At 52.3% G+C, this 25,616-nt stretch overlaps 1 protein-coding gene across 3 annotated transcripts in view; it reads left to right on the top strand.

The window, feature by feature from the left end:
- Positions 1-25,616, top strand: part of MGLL (monoglyceride lipase) — a 225,459-nt gene that overhangs the window by 146,969 nt on the left and 52,874 nt on the right. For all 3 annotated transcript variants that reach the window (XM_082747138.1, XM_082747137.1, XM_082747136.1), the window contains exon 3: positions 11,564-11,670. In XM_082747138.1, the coding sequence (XP_082603264.1) occupies positions 11,564-11,670 (107 nt within the window). The remainder of the gene's footprint in view (positions 1-11,563; positions 11,671-25,616) is intronic.

The following is a 25,616-nucleotide window of genomic DNA, read 5'->3' as shown; positions in this document are numbered from 1 at the left end:
AAAAATCACCAGCGATCCAAAAGACTTAGCAATCCCAAAGAAGGACTCCCTTCTAAGGAGTCACAGAAGCAAGGATCTTAGGAGATGGCATTGCTACGAGAAACAGAGAAACTTGTCAGGAACTTCTGGCATGATCCAGGAAGACTTGGCTTCCATAAGCTAAGAGTGGGCACTTATGAGGAAGGAATAAACTGACACCTGAAAAAATTGCACAGAATCGAGAGCTCTGAGCTTTTTCCAGCCAGGAGAGCTGAGACTGTGCGTATAGAGGGCAAAGCCCAGCGGCTGGCACAGAGAGGAGAAAAATACACGGTTATAACTCTTTTAAGTTTTTATTGCAATTTCCAGGTAGTTAAGATGCAATGTAATGTTAGTTTCAGGTGTACAATTTAGTGATTCATCACTTCCATACATCGCCTGGGGCTCATCACATGTGCCCGCCTGAATTCCCATCACCTGCTTCACCCATCCCCCTCTACCCATGTTGTTATACATTTTACAATAAAATAACATTTCTGTTATAACCAATACATACATAACCTATTTTTCTAACGATTTAGTAACTTTGGCTTCTGAGGAATTATGCTAAGTGGGGTCTTTGAAACCATCCAGTTTGGGCAAATCGGCCAACCCAGGGTCTGCCTTCCTTCTCTGTAGACACAGGCTGGCTGCGGAGCAAGCCCCGACGGTGGCAGTGGGAGCTGCTGAACCAGCAGGGGCCAAAGGTGACCGTTGTCCCGCCACGTGCCTGGTGCTACTCTGATAGTTTCTCTGGGGGAGCCATCGTAGTTCGCATGTTGGAGCTAGGAAGAGTTCCATCTGGCTCACAGCCGGGGGAATGCAGAATTCCTTTGGACTTGGGTAAGCGGACAGTCATCATCACTGCCCCAAATACAAATGTTTCAAGTATGACCCTCCCCCCACTGCCCCGGGGCGGATGAGGTTCAGTTCATTGTTGACACAGATGTGATGACAGTCCATTGATGACACAGATTTTCTATCTCTGCCTGATGTGAGTCAGAGATAGAAAAACCCAAACACACAGACCAGAAACCCAGAAGGTGATCTGGCATGTAACTAAACGATTGTCTGGAGTATTCTTTCCAAGTGCAAGCCTCCTTTGCATGTTCTCACATGACTCAACTCATACCATCCTGACACGCACAGAAGGGGAAAGGGAAGCCCAAAGAAGAAAACCAGCATTCAGGCAGGTGCAACGCTAACTGTCATTTAAACTTGGAAACGCCTGTGCAAGGAAGGGATTCTCATTCTTCTTTTGTAAGGAAGGCAGTTGAGACAGTGAGTGACTTTCTTAGACACCAAAGGTAGGGTTTGGACTGTGCTGGTACTAAAATGCCCTGGTCCTAGTCCTAGGAAGAAGCTGGGGTGGACTAATCAACAACGAAACATATACAAAGAGCCTCGCTCCACAAAGAAGAATTTTTTGGCTTTTGCAGAGCAGGACAAATAAGAAATGCACAGACACTTGCAACACAAACACAAAAAGAACCCGGTGCTACTGTGTGGAATAGTCAGGACGTGAAGTTTGAACTCCCAGGGTGTCTTAAAATAGGAGGGTACACAGACAAGAAAAGAAAGAGAAGGGGCAGGGAGGGGGTGGCTTTCTAGTTCCTGGGCCCAGTGGGGGACAGGATGACCTGGCAGACCTTTCTAGGATCCTGCTCTTTTAAATGATCCACGAACGAGCTCTTGAGGGCATGCGAAGCTCAGAACGTGGGAACGTGGGAATAGAGCTCAGTGGCCTCAAGAGCTCTATCTCCAGGAGCATTTTGGCATTGGGAGCATGTGCTTCCTCAAAAGGAAGAGGCAGACAGACCAGGTGCTCGGCCAGCCAACCTGAAGCATGCACTTTGGGGACCCCAGCAGGGTTCTCCAGTGCGGAAGGGAGAAGTGGGTGGTGTGGTGGCTTGGGGTCACTGTGGGCTCTAGGGGTTAGTAGGGCGTGAGGGAGCACATGTGGGAGAAGGTGTGTAGGCTCAAGACCAGAGTCACACAGGAGATGGGCAGGCAGAAGGGACTGGGCAGAGTAGGGGCCCGGAACTAGAGACCTAGGCATTGCGCCGGGTGCGGAGTGGGGAGGCTACACTGTGAGTCATGGGGAGATGAGGGGAGTTTTTCCCACTCTGACCTCCCTGGAGCAGTGGAATTATTTTATTCATAGGATCCTTAGGTGACTTGACATATAGCTGGTCTGGCAAATCAATGATGAATGAATAAATGGCTCAGCACATTTATTTCAGGCTCGTACAATAGAAGCAGGCCTTGGATAGGTAATGTCTGGCCAGTTTGGGGTTACTAATGTCCTTTGTGGAGGCCCCTCTGAGTAGAAGCCACTCAGAGCCCACCGCTTCTCTAAAACCCAAAGGGCACCCCATTTCCCTCTCCTGTGAGATCATCAGAATTTAGCATCCTGGTTATGAAAGAGGGGCTTCCGATCGAATTTTCTTCCCTCAAAGGTTGACATCTGATTGAATGTCTGTGTGCCCATTCCCTAATGTGTAAGATTACAGCAGATAATAGTTAAGTAACTTTTAGATCATACCCAATGATACAACACCAAAAGCTTGCGTGGCCTGTGGGGATTCCTGACCTCACCCTCAGGAACCTGACAGGTAGGTGCTATTGTCAGTGCCCATTTTACAGATGAGAAAAATGAGTCAGAGAGCAGCTGAGTCCCTCATCTGAGGCCTGTGGCTAGTAAAGGCCAGAGCCGGGATTCAGGTCCAGTGACTCCAGGGCTCCAGCCCACCCCATGCTGCCTCCCTGTACTGATCTGTTAGCACTGCTGTTGCTGGTGGGGGAGGGGCCAGTTTATCTTCTTTCCGTGATCTGTACTGAATGCCTTATCTACCTAGACAAGCTCTTCTATTTTATAGGTTCCTTATGATAATAAGTAAATAAATAAATAAAATGTGGAGGCTGACAGCAGCATCTGAGTTAAATATACTGGTCACAAAGCTGTTCTGTGTTCAAGGTTGTACACATTTCAAAAGGCACATTAAATGATCAAATGGTTAAGGAAACTTCCTCTGTAGCCGTTTAAAAATTATTGTAATTTTATCTTCTCCTCTATTGCAGATCTGCTTTAAAAAAAAAAAACCTAAGATTTTTAAAAAAATTTTAAAAATTATTGTAATTTTATCTTCTCCTCTATTGGAGATCTGCTTAAAAAAAAAAAAAAAACTAAGATGGGGGTTGGGTTTCAGTGATGAGTCGTCTGATTCCTATCATGCTTCTGAATCTTGAGTTTGCCTTCCAGTGACAGGCGTGTGTCCCTCTGGCTTATCACGCCTAGCCAGAAACCTTCAGCACGTCCACGCCCCTGAGGGTGTAATCAGGTTCCGTTCCTGCATCTGAGGGCCCCTGCAGTCTAGCTCCTGTCCGCACTGTCCCCACTCTGCTGAGCATTGCTGGCTTTTGCCCTCCTCTGGGCCACCCCCTTCCTCAGAGTCTCATGAGTCTGTCTTGGCACCTGCGAGCTTCTCCGGGGTCCCCCATCACCTCCAACGCCCTGCTTGGGTCCTCCTTGCTATCCTCCTTCTCCCATCCCTTGGGGCCAACGGCAGTCCCAAGCTCTCAGTTGAAGTCTTTGGATCCAGTGCAAATGACAGAAACTTCCATAGCCAGGCAAGGCAAAAGGGAATTTACTAGGGGGAATCAGAGGCTTTCAAAATAGTTGGAGGGTCTGCAGGTGTGGCCTGTGGACCTCCAGGAGCTCTCCCCTGGCTGTTCCAGCCCACGGTTGTCTCTGTTACCCCTGAGCCACTTAATTCCCTCCTTCATTCATTCTGTCATTCATCAGTCAGCATTTACAGAACGGAGGCCATCCTAGCTGCTACGGACAGGACACCAGGATGAATCAATAAAACATAGCCCTTGTCCTCAAAGAACTCGTGGTCTACTCACACCAGATTTCGATGAGTCCAGGATAAAAGAAACAGGAATGGAGTGTTATTAGGACTTCGGGAGGAATCCACTGGCTCAGCCTGGGGGACCCTAGGAAAGGCTCCAGAGTTCCGAGAGGGTAGGAGTCGAACCTGAGCCAAATCACGGGCAGGGGCAGAGATGGGGGGTTGAAGAACCAGATGTTCTTCTTTGGTTGGTGTACAGGGTGGGAGAAGGAATGGGCTGGGGCAGGAGACCGGAGGGAGAAGCTGGTCAGGGCAAGGGGCTTTGGGGACCACCCGACCAAGCACCGTGACATTATTGCCTGGCATCTTCCTCTCGCAATGCCATCACACCGTGGTCCAGAATGTGCACCTGAGAGCCAGCCTGGCTGCGTTCAGGTTCTACTGAGTTCTGAACCTACTGTCTGTGTGACCTCAGGCAAGCTGCTTAGTCTCTTAGGGCCTCACTTTTCTCATAGGAAAAATGGGGAAGATCGCCAGACCCACCTCACGGGGGTGGTTATGAGGGTGAAACGAGTTAGCGCCTAACACACTTAGACCAACAGCGAGCCCAGGTGAATATCAGCTGTCAGCACTGACTATTAAGTAATGCCTGATTCGGCAACAAGCATCCTGCCGGGTTATTTTCCATAAATTCTCTCAATCAACCCTCAAAAAGACCCCGGGAGATAGGCATTATTGATCTGTTTTACAAATGAGAAGTCTATTTCTAGCTCTCCCTCTGATATTTTAGACCCCCTTCGCCGGTTATGTTCTATTTCTGTCCCCGCCGCACACTGTTTGTGCCACGCGAGCCCTGCCAGCGACGGAGAGGAACAAAGTCAGCCCGGCGCTCTGCGAGAGGAGGGAAACGGTTAAATCTGGATTCCAGCGGAGCCCGTCAGGCTTCCACTTTAGCTATGGCAAAGGGGTCCAAGCGGAGCCTGACGATCCCACTCATGGGCCCGATGACAAACATGCCGGGCGAATTTTTTTTTCAAGTCCTAAAACTTGGCAGGAAGGATTTGGGTGAATGTGGATAATGAAGTGAGCCACCCAGCTGCTTGAGTGGGACACCCTGGGGAGGAACGAGGACTCACAGCACATCCTCTCCCCAGATCAGGCCGGCAAACGCCCTCCCACCCCCTTGGTCTGAGGACGATCGAAGGGCAGGATGGGGTCCACCCGACACATGGGGTTCCTCCCTCAAATCCCGGGTTTCCTGAATTTCTCCTAATAAAATGAGCAGAACATTTCCTCAGTGGAGCATTCAGCCCCTCCTTTGATGGAGCTTTGTCATGGCGTTTCTGGAAAGGGCAGGTGAGAAAGAGGCTGATGTTTTCCACTCTTTTCCAGGCGAGAAAGAGGTGGTTCATTTTAATCTCCTGACAGCCCTGGGAGGGAGGCCTTGTGATCCCCCCTCCCCCCTCCGCAGATGGGCACATGGAGGGGAAGAGGTCCCAGCCAAGTACCACAGTCCTGTAGGTGACAGGTGGGGGTGTCCTTGGTAGAAGGGAATGCTTTTCATTCCAGCACCCGTCCCCGTCTTTCGAGGCATTGGTGGCTACAGGCTTGTTTCCCGCCCATTTCCCAGGTCCCTGCCCAGTGTGGGTCCATGAATGAGCCTCACCTTCTTGGGAGGGGGGTGGTAAGCCAGTAGAGAATGTGACAGGAAAGTCAAGGGACCTCAGCCTTGAGCTGCACACCTTTACATCCATGTTCTCATCATCTCAAACCCCAGTGAAGAGGTGCCGTGACCCGTTTCACAGGTGGAGAAACTGAGGCCCAAAGAAATCTGGAAACCAGTTTCTGGAAGGGCTGGAGTATAAAGCCAGGGCTCTGGACCGCAGGCAGGACATCTGTGCCTTCGGAGGAAACAGCTTCACGGCAGGCAGTTACAGAGTGCTTTCTGTCTTCTAGGAAACCCCAGATGGGAGCCTCTCATCCCATATGCATTTGGTCATTTATGTCATAGTGTCCCCCGAGGTTGGTGGTGGTAGGATTATCCCCATTTTACAGGTGAGCACACTGAGACCTAGAAAGTTTGGTCCCGGAAATGGTGACTAAACAAAGGAATAAAGGGAGAAATCCTTTTTGGACGCCGGGGAAATTCAGCTTTGTCAAACCTGGGGCATGGCCGCATAAGCCACAGTTTAGGCATTCTGCGAAGTTCTGCGGCATGTTCATATCAAGGGCTGCTTATGCTTTGCTGGGAGCTGCCCCGCCTCCAGGGCCGGATGCCAGGCAGGCCATCTGCTCCTGGGGCTGGGCCTCCCCCTCTGACAGCCATTGCCTTCTCCCGGAATGACTGTCTCCCAACGGGCTGCAGCCATTAAAGAAGTTCCAGGAAAAAGATTTTCGCCAGCCTCTTCTGCAACCTAATTTCTGCCGCTGTGGGTATTGCCTTGTCTCTGTAAATGGCCCTCCCAGTTTTCTGTTGCTGTTCTTCGTCGAGGTTGCAGAATGCCAGGGCGGGAGGGGAGGGAGGGCACCACACTGTGCCTGGCACCTGCTGAGAGCCCAGACTGCAGGTTCCTTGACAAACACCACCCTCCCTCTCTCCCTCAGTTCTCCACAGCAGCCCTAGAAGCTTCAGAAGGTCAGATCCATTCACTGCCCTGTGCTGAGCCATCTGTAGGCAGAACCCCCCCCCCGCCCCCACCCCCACCCCCACCCCGTTCTTTACTCCAGGGGCCCTCCGGGCTTTGGCTGCCTTCCTTCTCAGAGCCCTTCCCGGCCACTCCCACCTGTCCCTGGTGCCCCTCATAATACACACCTGCATATTCTCTGCTGAGCACCTGTCTGTCCTGACTGAGAGCTGTGTTGAGGGCAGGGACAGTGCTGTTTGGCTCTCTCTGGGTCCCTGGCGCCTGGCATGTGATAAACCTCGAGTCAATATCTCTGGATGGCCTCAGTTAAGGTCTCCAGTTGCTGCCGTCCTGCGGCTCTGAGCCACCAGGTGTCTTGTGTCCAGGGCCATGCATGGGGACACCTGGAACCAAACCCAGTCATCCTGGCTTCCGCCTGCTCTATTCCCAGCCTCCCAGCAACTGGGGTGTTTATTTAACCACATCTTGGTTCCTTGGTGCTGAAGGTTTTCAGAGCAGAAACAACAACAATCACATTTTGCAAAACCCCAAAGGGGAAGTTCTAAGTGGAGGTCAGCATCCAGTGGTAAAGGAGGGAGCTCTATCAGACAGCTCCAGGCCGGGGGTTCCCCTTCTCCCAGAGAGCCAGAGCCTAAGTGCCCACAGCTTGGGGTGCAGCTGGACGTGCCCCTGGTGCTGGCAGGGGTGGGACCTGGAGGTGGGCCGCCAGTGACTGAAGAGCAGACAGACAGCTGGTGTCACACCTACAGCAGGTGCTTGGGGCAGGAGGAAGGTCTGATGGGAGAGCAGGGGTGTCCTGATGGGAGTAGGGGACAAAGCCTTGGAAAACTCCATACCAGACTGACTTCCCAAAGTGCCTTCCCCAGGGTGTGAACTCCAAAACTCGGGGGCTATGGGGTTGGCAAGGGAGGGCAAAGAGATCCAGGCCCTGGGGGTCATGCAGTCAGCCAACAAATCCTTACTAAGCTCCTGCTGTGTGCCCGCATTTTTGCCAGCCGAGGATACAGCAGTAAACCACATAGATGACACCGCGGCCATCAAGAACACATTCTAGTTAGAGGAGAGGGAAGGAAAAGTAGTAGTAGAGAAGTAGTTTTGGACAGTGACCCGTGCTCAAGGGCCCCTTTTCAGTGCAGCTCCCACAGACGGCCTCCACGTGATGGTCAAAGCCACCACCACGTGCAGATTGGGGGCGGGGTCCCTGGTCCGTGCCTGGGTGGAGGCTGAGGATCCTGGGCTGGAATGGGCTTGCCAGGACTTGCTGGGGTGTACACACCCTCCAACCCTGTGTTCTGTGGTTAGCCTGAAGCCGGCTGTGAGAGAGCATTGACACGTGGAGATAGGCAAATGCTGCAAATCAGGAACACCCCCCCCCCCCAGCAGTGCATCACAATCCGCATATCTGAGCATTGGAAAGGAGGCCACAGGCAGAGGGAGGAGGGAGGAGAGGATGTTATCACAGAGGCAATAGCTTTGTTCTCTTGCGGTGAGAAGTCTCTGAAGGCTTTAAGGCAGAGGAGTAATGCAATTTGATGTTCACTTTGCCAGACAGATTCTACAAAACAAAGACTTAGGTCCAGGGAGCAAGTACGTGCAGGAAGGGGGAGGAGAGACGAATAATCAGAACTGGGACCCAGGCAGGAGGCCAATGTACAAACTAAAGAGAACCCTCCCCCCACTCCACCCCACTCCACCCCACCCCACCCCACCCCCGCCCTTACCACAGGGGCAGCTTAAGACCATTAGTCTTCTGAAATGGCTGGTCTAGCTCTGGGGAGGTGGGTTGGGGGGAGGGAGCCGAGCCTGCCCTGCTGCTTCACCCATGCAGAGAAGGCCCACAGAAGCCTCTGCTGCCTGCTGTGGGGGGAAGCCAGGCCAGTCAGCTTTGTTCCCAAAGGGAAGGCAGCAGCAAGTTCTGGAAGCCTCTGCATCTCTACAGAAAGAAGCTGTGGTTTACCCAGCATGTTCCCCGGGGAGATGAATGGCTCCAAAGTGGCTATGAGTCTCCAGGCCAAAATGGCTACATTCTTGCCACTGGTGAGCTCCCAGTGGCATCTGAGCCACGCATCCTAGACCACGCCCCATGCTGTGATGAGAGCAGGTGCTTTTCCACCTCGGCTGCTGCGCATCAGAACGCCCTGGAGAGCTTTTCCCACCCTGGACCAATTAAACCTAGAGCTGCTTCTGGGGGGGTGAGACCCAGCCTCAGCATTGCGGGAAATCTCGCCAGGAGATTTCAAGTTGTAGGCAAAATCGAGAACCGCTGGATTGGAAGAAATTTCTGTGGAGTCAGAGGCCAAGTATTTTTCCACATCACGTCTCTGGGGGTAGGATTCTATTAACAAGCAAGTCCAGGCAGAATGGCATGCCTCGCGCCTCTCGTTCGGGCGCTAAGTGAGACCCTGCAGGGCTCCTCCACCGAGGGGGACCTTGACCACAGGGAGAAGCTGGCTGCAGCCTGACACCACTGGAGTCCCGGTTCCTGGGCATTAACTGTGGGCTGCCACATTCCCCAAGGATGTTAAAAGGCTTGCACCATCCTTTTTGGAAGCCCCGCCCCTTTTGCAGATGGGAGTGGACTATTTAGAACTTCTGGCTTAATCCTCAGCAGCTGAGAGAAAGACCCCAGAAGCATCAGATGGGCAGTTGGAATCTGCCCGGGTTGATGTCTGATCTGGAGCAGGTGGCTGGGCATCCCAGGAGGCAGCAAAGAGGGTGTGAAACGTATTCTTAGGGAAAAGTTAGGACAGATACCAAAGGCAAATGAGGTTCATGCTGCTATTTTGTGCACTGCTCAAAGAATAAAATGGGTATGCAGGGCGAAACGAACAGGCACAGCTCTGCCCCTACACAGCCTGGCAGAGAGGAGTTGGAGAAGGAACACAGGCTTTTGAATGAGGTGTTCGCTCCAGTCGCACACATTTGCTCGTCCCTGTTGGGTGCCACGAGGCTGGGATCCAGCCCCAGGGTTTTGCCAGTGGCAAGGTCGACGAGGCTCCCGGCCTCTTGAGCTGGCCTTGAAGAGGAGGAGAGGGCCAGGAACCAAGAAAGCAAGTGAATGGCAAAATGACGGCATCCTGTGTGAGCAGTTACAAACCAGTATGAGTGATGGCCAACCGAGCTGCCTGGTAAGGGCCTGTGTGGGTTAGAAAGACCGGAGTAGGGGAGGCCACCCTAGGTGAGATGGAGGAGAAGCCTCTTTGAGGTGATGTCTGTCCTGGGACCAGAGCACAACCAGCAGCAATGGGAGAACACAACCAGAGCACTCAGAGAGGATTGGCAAGCCCAAAGGCCCTGAGGCAGGAAGAACGGAGCCCCTCATGAGGACAGGGAGGTAAGCCGGGGCCAGAAGGAGTGGGGAGGCAGGCAAGGGAAAGGACGACTTGTATTCTGAGCCCACCGGTGGTTCGCTGGAGGCCTGAAAGCCGTCAGTGACATGCTCAGATCTACATGTTACCAACTTGCTGTGCGTCTTGGGCTATAAACTTAACTTCTCTGATTTTCATTCTCAGCTGTAAAGAAACCAAAGCCCGGGATGATGATGATGAGGGTTAGAAATCGTATGTGTAGAATTAATAGAGGAACTGATGTGTTGGGAAATGGCAGCTGTGGCTCTCCCTCCTCCCTTCTCCCCCTTCTCAGTCTTCCCCTCCTCCCTCCTCTCATTATTGGCAGAAATCAGATGGGTGTTGTTCATAGCACTCACTCTTCGCCCGAAGGGGAACCTAGCATCCCGTGGGTCTTATGCCAAGAATAGGAGTCTTGACAACTGTCTGAGACTCTCAATGCTCTTTCATTAACCCCCACCACGGGTAGGCTGACTCTGGCTAGTTCAGAGCTGGGGTGAGCCATAGCATGGGGGTGCTACTCTTCGGGTCCCAGAGTCACCCTGCCACGTTGGAGGTTTTCTGGGGTGACTGAGTGCCCAGCCAAGCTCTGTTTCTGGATCCCGGGGCTTCTCCTGCACAGATCTAGGGTGCAAAAGACAGCTGCTTCTTGGAAAACCGCACAAACTTCCTTCGTGCAGGATCTCCACCCTGTTAGCTACTAAAGAAAAGGCAAAGGCCAAGTCTTCACATGTCCTCAAGAAGGTTGTAACTGGTGGTGGTGCCAGGCAGAAAGCTGCTGTTGCCCCCGTGTCAACAGAGGGATTACAGAAGCCGTGGGGAGAGAGAGACTTAGCAGAGCCTGCTGGAGGCTCTGAAATCCTCTCAGAGGAGGGAACCTCAGGGCTGGGTCTTTTTTTTTTTTTAAGATTTTATTTATTTATTTATTTATTTGACAGATTGCAAGTAGGCAGTGAGGCAGGCAGAGAGAGAGGGGGAAGCAGGCTCCCTGCTGAGCAGAGAGTCCAATGCGGGGCTCGATCCCAGGACCCTGAGATCATGACCTGAGACAAAGGCAGAGGCTTTAACCCACTGAGATACCCAGACGCCCCATCCTGGCTGGGTCTTGAAGGAAGGACAGGCATTTGCCCGCTGGAGAAAGGGGGACAGGAATACAAGAGGGCCAGTGAGGCAAATTCCAACAACCCAGAGAAGTAAGCCTTCCACACACAGGAATGGAAAGGGCTGGATGTCAGTCAGGATTCTTCTCCTCACAAGGGGCTAAAAAGAGCATGACAGAAGGTGGGGCCGGGGGAGAGCGTGGGCTTCAGGTCAGGCTGGATTCAGGGCTCCAGCACCTCTTTTTAGGACTTGCTATCCCCTCCTGTTGTGGTCTCTCCACTTGGATTGGCTCATCATCCATTTCGGCCAGAAGGCTGGAGCCGCTCAATGCCCACAGCCTTTGTGGCTCACACTTGGCAGAAGCTAAAGCCACCTTCTCCTGGCTACCTAGGGCCAGAGCTCCAGGGTCCGCTCCGATCGCCTTTAGTCCCCTGCCTTGTCCCTGACGCAACCGCAGTGGCCACAACCACAGCATGTCCTGGTAGGCTGAGGGCTGGCTCACCAGAGACTTGGTCTCCACTCATTGCTGGTGTCCTGAAAGCTCCGTATTGCTCAAGCCGTGCAGCCCTCCTAACCCAGCTCCCTCTCACCCCTGCAGGGCCCTCATCTTTGTGTCGCATGGAGCCGGGGAGCACTGTGGCCGCTATGACGAGCTGGCTCAGATGCTGATGGGGCTGGGGCTGCTGGTGTTCGCCCACGACCACGGTGAGTACCCCCGGGGGGACAGGGCCCACGCTGCTGGCCGGCGCCCGACAGTTTGGGGGACCCCCCACTTTCCACCACCCCACCTCCCTCATCCCTCCTCCTCTGTTATTCTGTGATTCCCGCGGTGACACTAGGAAAAGACGCTCTCCATGGGATGTTTCTGAGTAAAAAAAAAAGTAATAATAATATGTAGTTATGTAAACAAAAAAATATGTCTGACCAGCACTTTCTGTTGCGTCTGGGATTGAATGCAGGCTGATTAGAAATCTCAGCTGAGAAAAAAAAAACCAAAGCCAGAATCTGGTTATACAAGAACTTGCCTCAGGCCAAGGAATCCTCTCTTGCATTTATAAAGGGCTTTCTGCGCAAAACGGGCCCCAGTTTTCTCCCAAGGGACTTCAGATGGATGTGGTAATAGTCCGCCAAGTACAGCTCAACCCCTTCCACCTTAAGACACTTAGGAAGCATTTCAAGCCAGGAAAATAGGAAAACTCTCAGAGGCTGTATCGGTCCCAAGAAAACCCCAAACACACACATGTGTGCGTACACATGTAAATACATGCACACACGTGTTCCCCAGCCCGATTTTTTGATTCTTCTTCCTATAACAAAATCCACACTAACCATCCAAGTGCAGTGTTTATTGCCTAAGCCCGTATGTCATCCCTTCATCATTTTTGTGACATTCCTCATGGTTTGGAAGGCTCCCGATTTAGCTCTTCCCCTGCTTAACAGTCTTGAAGAATGAAGTGTTCCCTGTGACTGAACACGGTGATTTCTCTACAGCCGCAGTGTAGAAATCTTGCGTCCCGGCTCAGATCCAGCCATGTGGTTGCTATTTTATGTGATTTGAAAATAGATAATTAAGTGGCATTGCTGCAAAGAGGGAAAGGGGAGCAGTGACAGGGCCCCGGAGTCCTTGCGAAAGGGAGGGACCGCGAGAGCCGGGGATGAGAAGCCGCTGGGACGTTTTGACCATAAAGAATTAGGAAATGTGGATTTACCAAGAGCCCTTTTTAAGCCAGCTATGAGCAAACATCTTCATAACTGCGAATATTGACTAAATTCCTTTCTTGTTATGGTCGTAATGTTCTTTAGGGCTTGGCAAATGGTTGCGGTAATATTTGTGAGGCTGTTTGAGATGTCATATTTGAGCACTGTCCTGATTTTCTCTCTGGGGACTGTGTTGGTATGAGCCTGGGGACTTTGTACAGAGTGTAAAAGCCCAAGATGGGAACACTGCTCTTCTGGTTGTCTTTGTTTCTGTTAATATCTGCTGCAATCATCCCCTCCCTCTTCAGACTGAGCAACCTAGGGACATACTGGCAGAAAAGAATAATCAGGCTTGGCAAACAGCGAACACCTTCACCCAGAATCCAAGGAGGGTTGTGAACCTTGGAGTCTTTTTCCTTCTTAGGAACTCCCCTGGGCCACACCTGTGGGAGCACATACCTGTTGTGCCCTATTTATTTGGTCTGATGGCAGAACTTTAAAAAACAAGTTTAAAAGGCTTCCCTGTTTGAGGAAAAGGAGAAAAGAAACAGCCTACCTATTGATGTTTCCAAAATAACATCTAGGATGGACGCATCCTAGATGTTCTAAAGTTAGTTCAAAAGTGGTCATTGATATTCACCTGCTCTGAATCCCTTGGTTTATTGTCTTCTTCCCATGACTCATTGGAAATCTCCCTGGCTAGTGCCAGAGGGTGGTGTTTTATTCAAGAAATGAACCCAGTTGAATGTGCGTGTGACTTTGGTCGTCGTCTGTGGATGAAAGTGACCATAGCTCACTTAGTAGGACAAAGCCTCGTGAGCAAGCCGGCCATCATTGCAGGGTCTCGTGCGGCTGGATCCTGGTGGTTAGTGATCTGTTCTTTATTCCTTCTTGCTGACACGTGTAGAGAAGGAGGGATTCGAACCCAGACCTGCAGGTTCTGAAGCCTGCCTCCTTGATGACAAGATGTGGTTGATTCAGTAGCCGTACCAGGAATGATTACATACAGAGACACAGGCAGGCTTCTTTCTTTCCTACATAGATTTTCAATTTAAATAGAGCAGAGAGTGGGAGAATGTCAGGCACTTACTGGGCCAGTTGGAGGTACACAAAGGATTAAAAATGCAGAGCTGAGAAAGACTGTTCTAGAGCCCGTGGCCTCTCCAGGGCCAGCGTGACCTCAGACCCTACCCCACCCTCCATCCCATGTACTCAGGCATGTTGTCATCCTGTTGTCAGAGGCGTGCTGCTAAAACATTCATGCCAGATAGCAAGCGGGCTTGGGTGCAAATGTACCTGGTCCAAATGCCCCCTAGGCTGTGACTCCAGACCTGTGATCTCAGATACCATATCAAACCATTCCAAGCCTCTGTTTTCTCATCCACCAAATGGGCAAGGCAGTGCTGTCCCATAGCCAGGATTTTTGTGCCATAATGCTTAGAGAGTGCCTGGCAGAGCATGGTAAGGTGTCCCCCTGCACTCTGCCCTCTCCCTGACCCCTTCCAGCCACAGTGCAGACCGCCCACTGTGCCAGGTACCCACACGAGGGACTCCAAGGCCCTAAGCAGGAACAGCTAAGCTGGGAGCTGGGAACCAGGGGTGCTGGGTTCTGGGGCCCCTGTTGCTGCCCTGAGCTGGTCCTCTGTCTGGCCCAGAGAGGCTGGCAAGGATAGATTTTCAAAACCTTTACAAAGTGAACAGACCTGCTGCAGCCGGTTTCTATAATGCAGTTTGTAGAAATGCGGGTTTCTGTAAATCCTCCGGTAGCTTGCTTTCAAGTTCCCTCTCATTGTCTAAGTACGTTCTGCTATCTCATGGTTTAGGCAGAGGGCCGGAGACACTGTGCCTGTAGCCGTCTGACTGTGTTTCCCAGCATGCCGGGGAGAATGGCAAGCACATCGCCGTGCTCAGTCAGTATCCCATTGAACTTTGCTGTTTTAGGATTTTGCAGGATGACAGACTGCATGGGCGTGACCACAAACGAGAGCTGTGATTCCTGCCCTTGGTCAAGGGGCACTTCTGGTACATTCTACCCTCCCTTAATGATGAATATTACGACCCCATTTTAGGCGTGAGGATTCTGAGGCTTTATTGCCAAAGGGCCCATTCTGATGGCAGTGAAACATCCACACCAGTAGGGGGCAGTTTTCAGGCCACAGAACCCTGACCATAGGAGCTTCACAAAAAATGTCTAAGACTGGGGGAGTGGGGAGGGAGGGAGGGCGAGGGTAAGGGGGACCCCACAGTGCCTCCAGTACGGGAAGCTCCATCTGTGGTCTTGCTCGGTTCTTGTTAGTGTGGCTTTCCCGCCCATGGCAGCCAGCTCCAGCCTCCTGTTCTCATCAGGAGGGAGACGGGGCACAACATGGCATGGCAGGGGCTGGGCTCATACCAGGAGAGCTCACCAGCATTCCAGCTACATCTCCTTGGCCAGTGCTGCATTGCAGGGCTACGCCCCTAGCTGCAAGGGAGGCAGTGAAATCTCATTCATTCAGGTTTGTCACCGAAAGGGGCATTACCCAACCATCTTACTGTCTGTGTTTTGGGTTATAACAGCACCTCATCCGTCCATCCTTTTGTTCTTTCAGAAGGTTTCGGTGCCAAGGTCATGATTGGTAGCATCAGTAAGTGGTGGGTAACATTCCTAATAGTCCAGCAGGCCTGGGCTCAGTGCCGTGCAAGGACAGAGTCATGGATGCAGAAACTGACAATCTGCTGGTAGACCGACCTGTGTTCCCCAGAAAAATTAAGCAGCCCCTGTTACGTGTCCAGTTTCACTAAAATAATCAGTATCCTGAGTGGTAACTCCTTCCTTTGGAGGAAATAGACTTACTGAGTCATCACATGTCAGCCCCTTGCTCTCCCCAGCAACCTTCTCGTCTCCCATGTGGGGCCCAGGACTGAGCAGAGGGGAGCCCTCACCCCTCTGCTGATCACCCTTTGTGATCCCAAAACCACCAGACCAGAAATGTTTTAAGCACCCACAGCAGAATATCAATAGAAGAGTATCCACAACCGCTGGGCACTGTTGGGTGTTGGCCTTGTGGAGAAGACCCAGCAGAGTGGCCACTGGAACACAAGAGTGGCCAGTCTGGTGGCCAAGATTGGGACAACAGTCCAGTGAAACTTGAAAGCGATGCGGTTGGAAGCCAGAACAGAGGAGACCTGTAACTTGGGTGTGCTGAGTAGGACACAATGTCTCAGAGGTACACAGGCTTCACCTGACGCCCAGAGCACTGGCAGGGGGGCTGGGTCTTGTTGGATGAGTAGGAGCCTGCCAGGAGAAGCAAGGTGTGGAGAGAGGCACCCGTCACTGAGAGCAGTTGGCTCTGACCTTGACTGCCTGTTGAAATCCTTGGGGAGTTTTGAAAAATACGAATGCCTGGGCCCTCTCTCCAGAGAGTCTTGGATTTCTTATGTCTTTGATGTGTCTGGGGTATGGAAACTTCAAAATGACCCCAGTGGGGTCTCATGTACAGTCAAGGTTAAGAAGCACAGTTCCAGGCAGAGGAGACTGTACAGGGAAAAGTTGATGCACGATATGACATGCTTATGTCATGTTCGGGGAGACATTTGAGCCCAAGGACTCAGTGGACCCTGAAGTTTAGCAACAGTTACCAGGGGGTGGGGGAGGGGGTGCGGGGGAGCGGGCCCCTGGCAGGCTGATGAATCCCTCTAGATACTTGGAGCCCATGAGGGGGTTGATGCAGGGAGAGACAGGCTGGCTGCTGGGAGCAGGGAGGGCCACCAGTAGGCAGGTGGGCGGGACCCAGCAAGGGAGAGGTGAGGGCAGACCAAGGTGAAGGAGCTTCTGGCACGTCTGAACAGGTGGAAACACCAGAGGATGGGATTTTCTGTGCCATTCTAAATATAGTGCCAAGAAAACCAGGGCTCATGCTTACGCCGTCCCTCGGTCACCAGCTGCTCGCGGTGACTCACTGGAAATCCCTCTGCCTTCCACAGGAGCCGAGCGGCTGGTGTGAGCAGGGGAGAGGGCAAGGCACTGGGGTGGGCTCCCCTGTCCCACTGGCAGGCGCTGCCGCAGGTGGAGGGCCCCGGACACTGACCGGGTCCCCCCTGGAATGTGGGCACGTTGGCCGGCCCCAGGTGACCTAGCTGCTGCAAGGCGGAGCAGTCTCCTGACTCTGGACCTGGCTGCCTGAAAAATACATTTGCTGAGGCCCGAGCCACTCTGTTTCTATTTCCAAAGTATCAAACAGCCATCTTCAACTGATTAACAGTGAATTAATTACGTACAAATATTTGAGGGAAAGTGTTAAAGGGGGTTTGTTTGTTTTATTTTTTCTAACTCAGCCGGAGTGTGTGAGAAGAGGAAGTTCTGAGGGAAGGTTTGTGGGCGACAGCTATGCCCTATTCTGTTCATGAGGAGGCTCTACCTGGTCCCACGAAGGGTGTTGAGGAAATTCAGGGTTGGGGGAGATGATATGTGTGTTTTATAAACAAGGAGACAGTTTTGAGTCAAGGTCCCTTGCTGGACCTATTCTAAAAATTGGTCACTATCAGTTATGGTAATGGGTTTTTATTTGAAATGTTTGAAAAATGTGTCAGCATTTCTTGGCTTTAGTAAATACGCAAGTGAGAATAATGGAGGGAGTTGCATTTTGATATGAGGCGTTCAGGGGCCCCAGCTCTGAGGACAGGCCACCATGACCTTGCCTCTGCGGTGGCAGGTATAGGAGGTAGCCTGGGCGCCCTCTGTATCCCACAAGGACTTTGCAGTTTCCTTTCTCCGTCTCCCCTACCTCTTCCTCCTTCCTTCAGAGGTAAGTACACCCAAACCTTCCATCTTGGGTATAAATATCTGACATGAGTTTATTTGATCACTTGTATCTTTCTTGAACAAAATATAAAAATTTCTGTGGCCTCGGTTTGCTCATTTATAAAATGACGTGATAATAATAATGAGGCTATATGGTTGTTGATAGAATGAGAAGGATAGAATGAGAGGAAGCAAGGTTCTCACACTCTAGTGGACTGCAGTGTTCCAGAAGGCCCACGGAAACCCGCATGGCCGGACTCTGACCCCCGACGTTCTGATTCAAGAAGGCAGACTGCGAGGAGAAAGGGAGCCAGTTCACTGCAGATATTTCTTATGTACAATTTCCTTTAAACTACAGTGTAGATAGAGCTAAAATTTGAAATGTAACATTTTTCTTTTTTTGAGACTTTATTTATTTATATGGGGGGAGCGGTAGAGCTAAAGGAAGAAGCAGACTCCCTGCTGAGCAGGGAGCCCAGCTTGATCCCAGGACCCCAAGATCAGGACCTGAGCCAAAGGCAGACGCTTAACTCACTGAGCCACCCAGGCCCCTGATTTCATTTTGTCAGAAATGTAGAAAGTGACTTCTTCACATGGGAATCAGGCACATTGTTTGCTCTGCTTTATGGAAGCAACAAAACCCAGTTGCCCTTTTGAGGCCTACAGGTCTGAATCCTGAATCAGGAGTTTGTGTTAGGGGCTTCAAAAGCCAAATGGATGCTTCCGAAAAGTCAGTGCCACCTTTCTTGTCTCAGTGCTGGCCTGATTATTTACCACCCAGTTATTTTTCAAAAGGAATTTACCCCAAGGGAGTATTCATTCATTTCAAAATTATTCACATGTCCCCAGAGAAGGAAATATTTAAGGTTTTCTGGTTAAGGAGAAAACAGACATAATTTTGTGTCTCTGGAAGACACAGTTTCTGAAGTGTTCAAATGAGTCACTTGGAGGAGGAAAGAAAAGTGAAATTACTTATATGTGATGCTATGTTTAAAAAAAAAGACTGAATAATTCTAGGGAAGGAAATTCTTCTCAGCACCACGGACACTCTTTGTCGTGGTTCAGGAACTGAGAAAAGATATATATAATTAGAGTGTATACATAGGTTTTACTTGGAAGTAGAACAAAAATGTAGACCTCGGTGTCTGCAAGACCCAGGTCTGAGTCCATTCAACCACTCACTCTCTCCAAGCAAGTTACTTAACTTCTCGGAATCTCTGTTTTCTCATGGACAACAGAGAAGACTCATCAAAATCTCTACCTATTCCCTGGCATCAGGGCTGGGAGGATTAAGGGAGATTATCCACGTAGAGGGCCTGGCTCACTTTAAGGACTCCATAGGTTCTGGCTACGGTGAGATGACTACTTCATAGTCCTAGGAAAACCTGAGTCTGACACCGGTTGCCACTTCTCACTCCCGAGGGCCGAGTCCAGATTTTGAAAGTGGAGGTCATGTGACTTTTGCCATGGGGCATTTATAAGAGTCATCACAGGATGAGATGATATTTGCATCTGATTAATATTTATTAATAATTACTGTACCCCTGACTATCCACACAAAAGTCTTTTTGAAACACTGCCCGTGTGACCTTACTGACCGCCTAAAAATAGGTACAGTTGTCATAGGTGAACAGAGCTTGTGAGCACCCCAAGTGCCACCTGCCCTGCTCCCCACGACCCAGGGCCGGAAGTTAGTTACTGCATGGATGCTAACTGTCGGCCGATGCTAACTCGGGGCATTTCATCTCACGAATTCTGCACGGCAGACTGCTAGCCTCGGCATCTGGAGGCCCCGTCTCCACACAGGGCAGCAGAGGACAAGGACACAGGTGCCGGAGGCCTGCAGTCCCAGAGCCCCTGCTCTTGGCCCCTCCCCCGCAGACGTGCCACACCCGCTCTTCTTTTAGGCTTCACAGAGTGCCAGGGGTATGCTGTGTGGATGTTCTTGAAGGAGAGTGTGTTCTCCCCGAGTTCCTCCCTTATGTTGGAGCGTGGGTTTCCCGCATCAAGGCAGAGAAGGGAGGGCAGCTGGCCCAGGTGAGGGTTGCCTCAGCAAACAAGCAGGGGCGCGACCCAGGAGGCCCTGTTGGAGGATGGGACACCCAGAACTCAGACAGACCCCACCCTTGCACAAGGCGCATGTTGTCAGGGTAGGGCCAGGGGCCCCCACCAACTCCGAGACAGGTGGCCCTCGACATAGCCAGGAGGGAGGATGACTGCAGGAGGGAGGGCAGGGCCTTGGCTGTCCTTGCAGAGGAAGCCCCATGAAGGCTGAGGCTTCCTCCACTGCATGGCCCTCACACCCCCTGGCAGGGGTGGGGTGGGAGAACAGGCCCCCCTAGGCAAAGGTGGAGAGGTAGGGGCAGCACGTGGAAAAGAGCTTCTCTGTCACAGGCTGGCACCACGAGTCGTGGACGTGTCGTCCCACTTTAAAGGTGGGCATACCGAGCTTTGGGGAAGCAGAACAACAGGTGCATGGTAGGAAGAGCACCCTGGATTCCCTCCCTGGTCCAGGGTGTTCATGGCTGAGAAGCCACCATTGAGTTCAGTGGTCAAAGCCTGGGAACCAGGTGACAGAGTGTGGGCAGGATTTGGGGGAGGACTGTCCAGCCACACAGGAGGAGGACGATGTGCTGCTGTGGAGAGCCTCACCGATGGCTGGGACCTGGGCTTGGAGGCAGGGCTTAGCTACTGTCAAACGGATCAGCTGCTGAACTTCAATCACCACCTTCAAGCAGCTCAGAGTTGCCCACAGCGGCCAAGGGTATTTCAAGGCCCTGGAAGCATCAGCTGCCTCTTAACATATAGCTAGCTCTGTGCAGACGCTGGCCAACAGCCATGCCCACACCTGGGCTGTAGCCTCCCCAGGGACCTGGCCACCTCCCGTGGCCGCCTCTGGCCTGCCCGTCCCCACCGAGCCCAGCTCTCGGGCCTTGCTCACGTCTCCCTGCAGCTTTCCTTCCCTTCTTTGCCTTCCACGCTCCTGTACCGTCTTTCACTTGCTGGAGGATAACTCTTCTCCCATGGTGTTTTTTTAGTTTAGTTTTTTTTTTTTTTTTAAATATTTTATTTGACAGACAGAGATCACAAGTAGGTGGAGAGGCAGGCAGAGAGAGAGGAGGAAGCAGGTTCCCTGCTGAGCAGAGAGCCCAATGCGGGGCTTGATCCCAGGACCCTGGGATCATGACCTGAGCCAAAGACAGAGGCTTTAACCCACTGAGCCACCCAGGTGCCCCTTTTTTTAGTTATTTGTTCATACGTTCGCCTCCCCTGCTAGACTCTTAATTTCTGCGGCATTTCCCCCAGCACCGGAACCTTGTCTTATCTTTATTTCTGTTTCCCCAGCACAGCTGAGATTCTGGTCCCTTACTGGGGGGAGGTGTAATGGTTTTGTGAATTAAATGAGCTTAACAGCTCCCCAAGGACAGCAGTCTACCCCCTGTCGAGTAGGGTTCCATCTCTGGGAGTTCTCAGGATGGTGGAGCTATGGGAGTGATAGAGTTGTGGAAGGGGGAAGGAATGAAACTCGAAGAGAACTTGTGGAAGGCAGGGTTGTGGTGGCAGAGCGTAGAGCAGAGGAGGAGATCGATTATCCCCCGCCCCCCACACGTGCACTGGGTCTGTACCCAGTCTGCAGCTGAACTTGTCCGGGAGGGCACTGTGCTGGGTCAGTGGAGGTCCCCAGCTGGATCAGGGCAGGGTTCTCACACCCCAGGTGGCCTTGGCCACAGCAGGTCCCTAGGAAGCAGAGGACATACTCTTGGGTGTGCCTGGAGGCCTTGGGCCCATCCTGGAGATTCTCACTGCAGCTGAGGTCAGGGCTGGCCTTGAGCTCACAGAGCTCATGACAGCTGGATGCCGGCCAGACATTTTCAGTGTCCAGAGCAGCTTCAGGCTGTCAGGAGGGATGATGACTTAAGCGATCATTTTATAATATCCTTAGTCATCGCACCAGTAGATGCCCCCACTGGTGCCTTAGAAGGCATGTGCTTTGGAGATGATGTGCCTTCTAGAGCCCAGCACACCTGTTCTGTGGCTGGGTGCAGTGCGGGCAGGTTTAGCAGAGCGCCGAGAACACATCAGCTTATGCACAGCCGCAGGCTTCATGAGACCAGTTCCCCACTGCCATGCGCTGGGTACCTTCTAAATTTAAACAGTCTGCCCCCCCTGTTTAGGTAGCAATTACCTTGGATTATAAAACTAATCCCATTTGCAAATACTGAGTGTTTTCCGAAAGGCATCCCAGTTGGGTGAAACACACACGGGACCCTAATCGGTAAGGGGAGTCATGCAGCCTCTTGAAGCACACGTTGAGACCAAGGGTACATGGACGGGAGTGAACTAACGTGACCCCGGAGTGACCACCTGGGTTAAATCCCAGCTCTGGCACTCACCAGTTGAAGGGCATGGCCAAAGACCAGACCCCCGGGGACCCCCATTTCCTTACCCTCGAGGTAGAACTGGTTATATCAGTCCTGGCCACAGAGCCCCTGTGAGTTACCATCTGAAAAGCACTTGGCAGGACCCTACGCAGGTCAGCAAGCTATGCATATTCTTACAGAATGCTCCTAACGGAGGCCGAAATAACGGTCATAATGACAGTCACTTCTTGGTCACTGACAAAGCAGCTAGCTGCAGCGAACGTGCAAGGAAGGCCTCTCTTCTTTTCCAGGGGGACGTGGGGTTTGGGGTGGGGGCACAGGGGGCAGTGCGGGTTCAAGGTCCTGACAGCAAATGGCAGGGTTGGGCCTGGACTCCAGCTTCCCAGGAACAGGTCCTTGGGCATCTCTCAGGCTTGGAAATGGCCACCACCGCCCTTTTGTAAATGAACATTCAAAATAACTCTGGCTGCAGATGGACCAGAAAAAGAAGCTACTTCCAGAGATTTGGAACAGGTAGGGCCGGGGCTGGCTGCATTTGCATGTCGCTGGGAGAGGCTCAACAGCTCTGCCAGGCCTGCACTGGAGGCCTCAGGGGACCTCCGGGGCTGCCTGGGGGAGGGGACGTCTCAGGCTTGTGAGCCTTCCTGAAGCCGGAGCTCAAACAGCACATGACCAGGAAATGGCTGGCCCACTGAGAACTAAAAATAACCGTCCGCCACGCTGCCAACTGGCAGGGCAGGCCAGGAGAACACAGGCAAGGGAGCGAGGGGGGCAATGGACCTCATGACAGCAGGCAAGGGGCTTCCTCAGTCTGGGGGCAGTTTTCAGGTACCCATGTTACTAGCATGGAAAAAGTAAGTAAGTAGCTGCACGGTTCTGACACTCTTCTCTGGGGCTCTAGCTCGTGACTCCGTGAATTCTCACCCTCAATGCCTTGATTTCTCTCCTATTAGTGGTCAAAGAAAAAAATTAAAGCCAACCCAGGGACCCCAACCTTGCCTGGGATGCTGAGGGGCATTTAGATCTCTTTGGCAAGCAGTCTGGGGTGCCATGCACGTTTGATGCTTGTCTGGAATCTTCGAGAATGAGGAACCCTGTGTGTGAACATAGGGCAGCTCTGATCCCCCAGAGGCCAGCCCTGTGAAGTGAGAGGATAGGATGTGAGAGACCCCAGGTGGCCTGAGGGGCCCTGCCTTGAGCTCTGGAGCCAAACCCTGTTCAGTGGCCGGCCAGCTGTGCACGGGGCCTCTCTGGGCCTGGGTTTCCTCATCTGCACGTAGCGAGACCAGCCGCCCCCTCATCCTGGGCTGTTGTAACGCACGGACCCAGCGGGAAGTGGCCGGGATGATGCCTGATAGTCTGTGTGCTGAGGGTTCCAGGCCATTCCACAGAGCCGTGCATGCAGAAAGTTGTTTCCCCTGCTGCTCTGCGGGCTTCTACCCCAAACCTGGAAGCAGAGGTTGGGCAGCAGGTGGCACTGCCTGCCGGAGTGAGACACCCCCTCACTCGTAGCATCTCACCCCAGCCCTGAACCAAGCCAGCAGCCCCCATGCAGAGGCTCTAAAGAGACACAGCCACCAAGAAGAACTGGGTCTGCCTGGAGAGTTCCAGAAAGCAGGGCCGTCTGGCCATTGGCATCCCTGTGGCTCCTTCTCTCACAGAGCATCCATCCCTCCCTCGGCACAGTAAGTGCTTGGAGAACACCAAACAACGGAGGCTTGTGGATCTCTGCATCCTTCTGGGGACCCAGGGTACAATAGCTGCTCTGTGAGTGCATTTCAAGGCATTTTGATAGAAACAGTGGTTTCTCTGGGTTTGCCCCTGTTCAGACTGGAGCATTGCATACCTGCCTGTATGAACTTGGATCAGAGGATGAGCCCTATTTAAAGAAACCAAGTAACACTTTACCACCTGGGAAAATCTGTCATCTCTGCGCTTTTTTCTTGGATCACCACCCTTGCAGCAATGTGGCGAGTCAGCCTGTGTGCCCATTGAACAACCAAGCTCAGAAATGCAGAGTACCTTGTCCAGGGCTACACAGCCTTCCAGTGCCAAAACCAATTCAAATCCATGTGCTCTTCCACCTTGCTGGGATTTTCCACTTTTGGAAGACTGTTCTGGGTGCAGGGTGCCTACGCAGCAGGCGCTGTCCAGGCGGTGAGGCCCCCTCTTGGTCCTCTGCCTCCTAAGCAGCCTGGCTTGTCGTGCAGCCCCCCGCAGGTGCCCTGGGGTGTCTACACCATCTGACAGAAGCACAGAGCGGCTCTAGGAATAGCTTGTGACGCACAGTCTGTCGGGGTGTGGTGCCAGCTCCCTGGTGCGCACCTTCTGCCGAGGCTCTGCTCAGAGATGCTCAGACTCCCAGAGGTGGCACCTGAGCCCAATACAGTGGCAAGGGCTGAAGTCAGCAGTAGAAACACAGTGCTTTCCCCCCATGCCTCAGCACCTCCGCCGGCGGCCACACAGAGTGCCTCCTGCAGGCCTCACCCAGGGGCTGGCTTCCTGGTTTAAGCTTGAGCTCAGCCACAGGTGTTTTGCTATGGGACTCCCCTGGATAGAGGCAGAAGGACTTGGGCTTGGGGTCTGGCCCTCTGTTTTTGGTTCTGTGGCTGCGACCAGTCAGTTGACCTCTCTGAGCCTCAGTTTTCCCATCTGTGTAATGAGCTGGAGAGATCCCCTAGAAATCTTGAATCAAAGAACCCAGCACAAACTCTGCATGCCGTCGACACAGTTCTGTCCCTTCCTTCCGCACTGCTCTCATCTGGAAGGTGGCACTCTCTCTACCATGCCCCTGGCTACCTTCCTCCAGTGCTGAAAACCAGGCCTGCAGGGCAGGGTTGCCAGCAAAGATTGAGAGTGTGAGAGGCGGGGGCCAGCTGTCTCTTTTCCTGGAGTTGGGGAGAAGTGGTGGATCATTTAGGCACCATAATAATAATTATTTCTTTTCCCGGTTATTGTACAGATGTCACCGGATGGGAAGAATCGCTCAGAGGGTTTATTCAGTACAAACTTTGTCTTTTACAAAAAAAAAAGAGAGGAATTGTCCGCAGCTCTTCGTTTGAAGGCCAAAGGGACAGATTCCAAGGCCCCTGGATGCAGGGAGGTAGGAGGGTCTGGGCTGCTCAACAGCAGGTAGGGCTCTGGGGCAGAGCCCCCCACTCCTCCCAGCTGACCCACCAACCAAGAGCCCCTGAAACGATCAGGCTCTCTAGGCTCGAAACAATAAAATGGCACTGTCTCTGTGAGCTTAAAAAAAAAAAAAAAAGCGCCTCTTTGAGCAGAAGGTGAGATGAGATGTGGGAACACACCCATGGTCAAGATATCCAAAAGACCACAGGTGGACGCAGACATCCCTTTGAGCAAAGACCCAGAGCTTCACAGAACACCTGCCGCGTGCCAGGCACAGTGTTGGGTTTTGTCACACGTGCATGTGTAGTCTAGGGACCAAGAGAGGGGTGAGGACGGGCCTGGAGAGGTTTGAGATGGTGGCCCATCAGCTGGGGGCCTCAAGACAGGGTTGAGACCCGCCTGGCCTATGGTGTTACAGCTGCCCCCATAACAGAATAGGGGCGCTGGTTTGTAACAGGAGCTATTCGAAATTGCTTCCTGGGGGCCTCCCAAATTGTCCTCACCTGCCAAGAGTGACGTTTATACTCACCTCTTCAAGGATGATATTTCCCCTTTAGTAATAGCTTGTCATTGATGTGATAGATAGACTGCTTTTCCCATAAAATGGATCTGATTCTTAAGGCCTTTTTGAAAAAGCAAGAGAGAGAAAAGAAAATTGCCGC

Source organism: Mustela nivalis (genome assembly GCF_964662115.1).
Source record: "Mustela nivalis genome assembly, chromosome: 1".
Taxonomy (NCBI): Eukaryota; Metazoa; Chordata; class Mammalia; order Carnivora; family Mustelidae; genus Mustela; species Mustela nivalis.
Note: the sequence above shows the minus strand (reverse complement) of the source record. Positions and strands in the feature narration are given on the sequence as shown.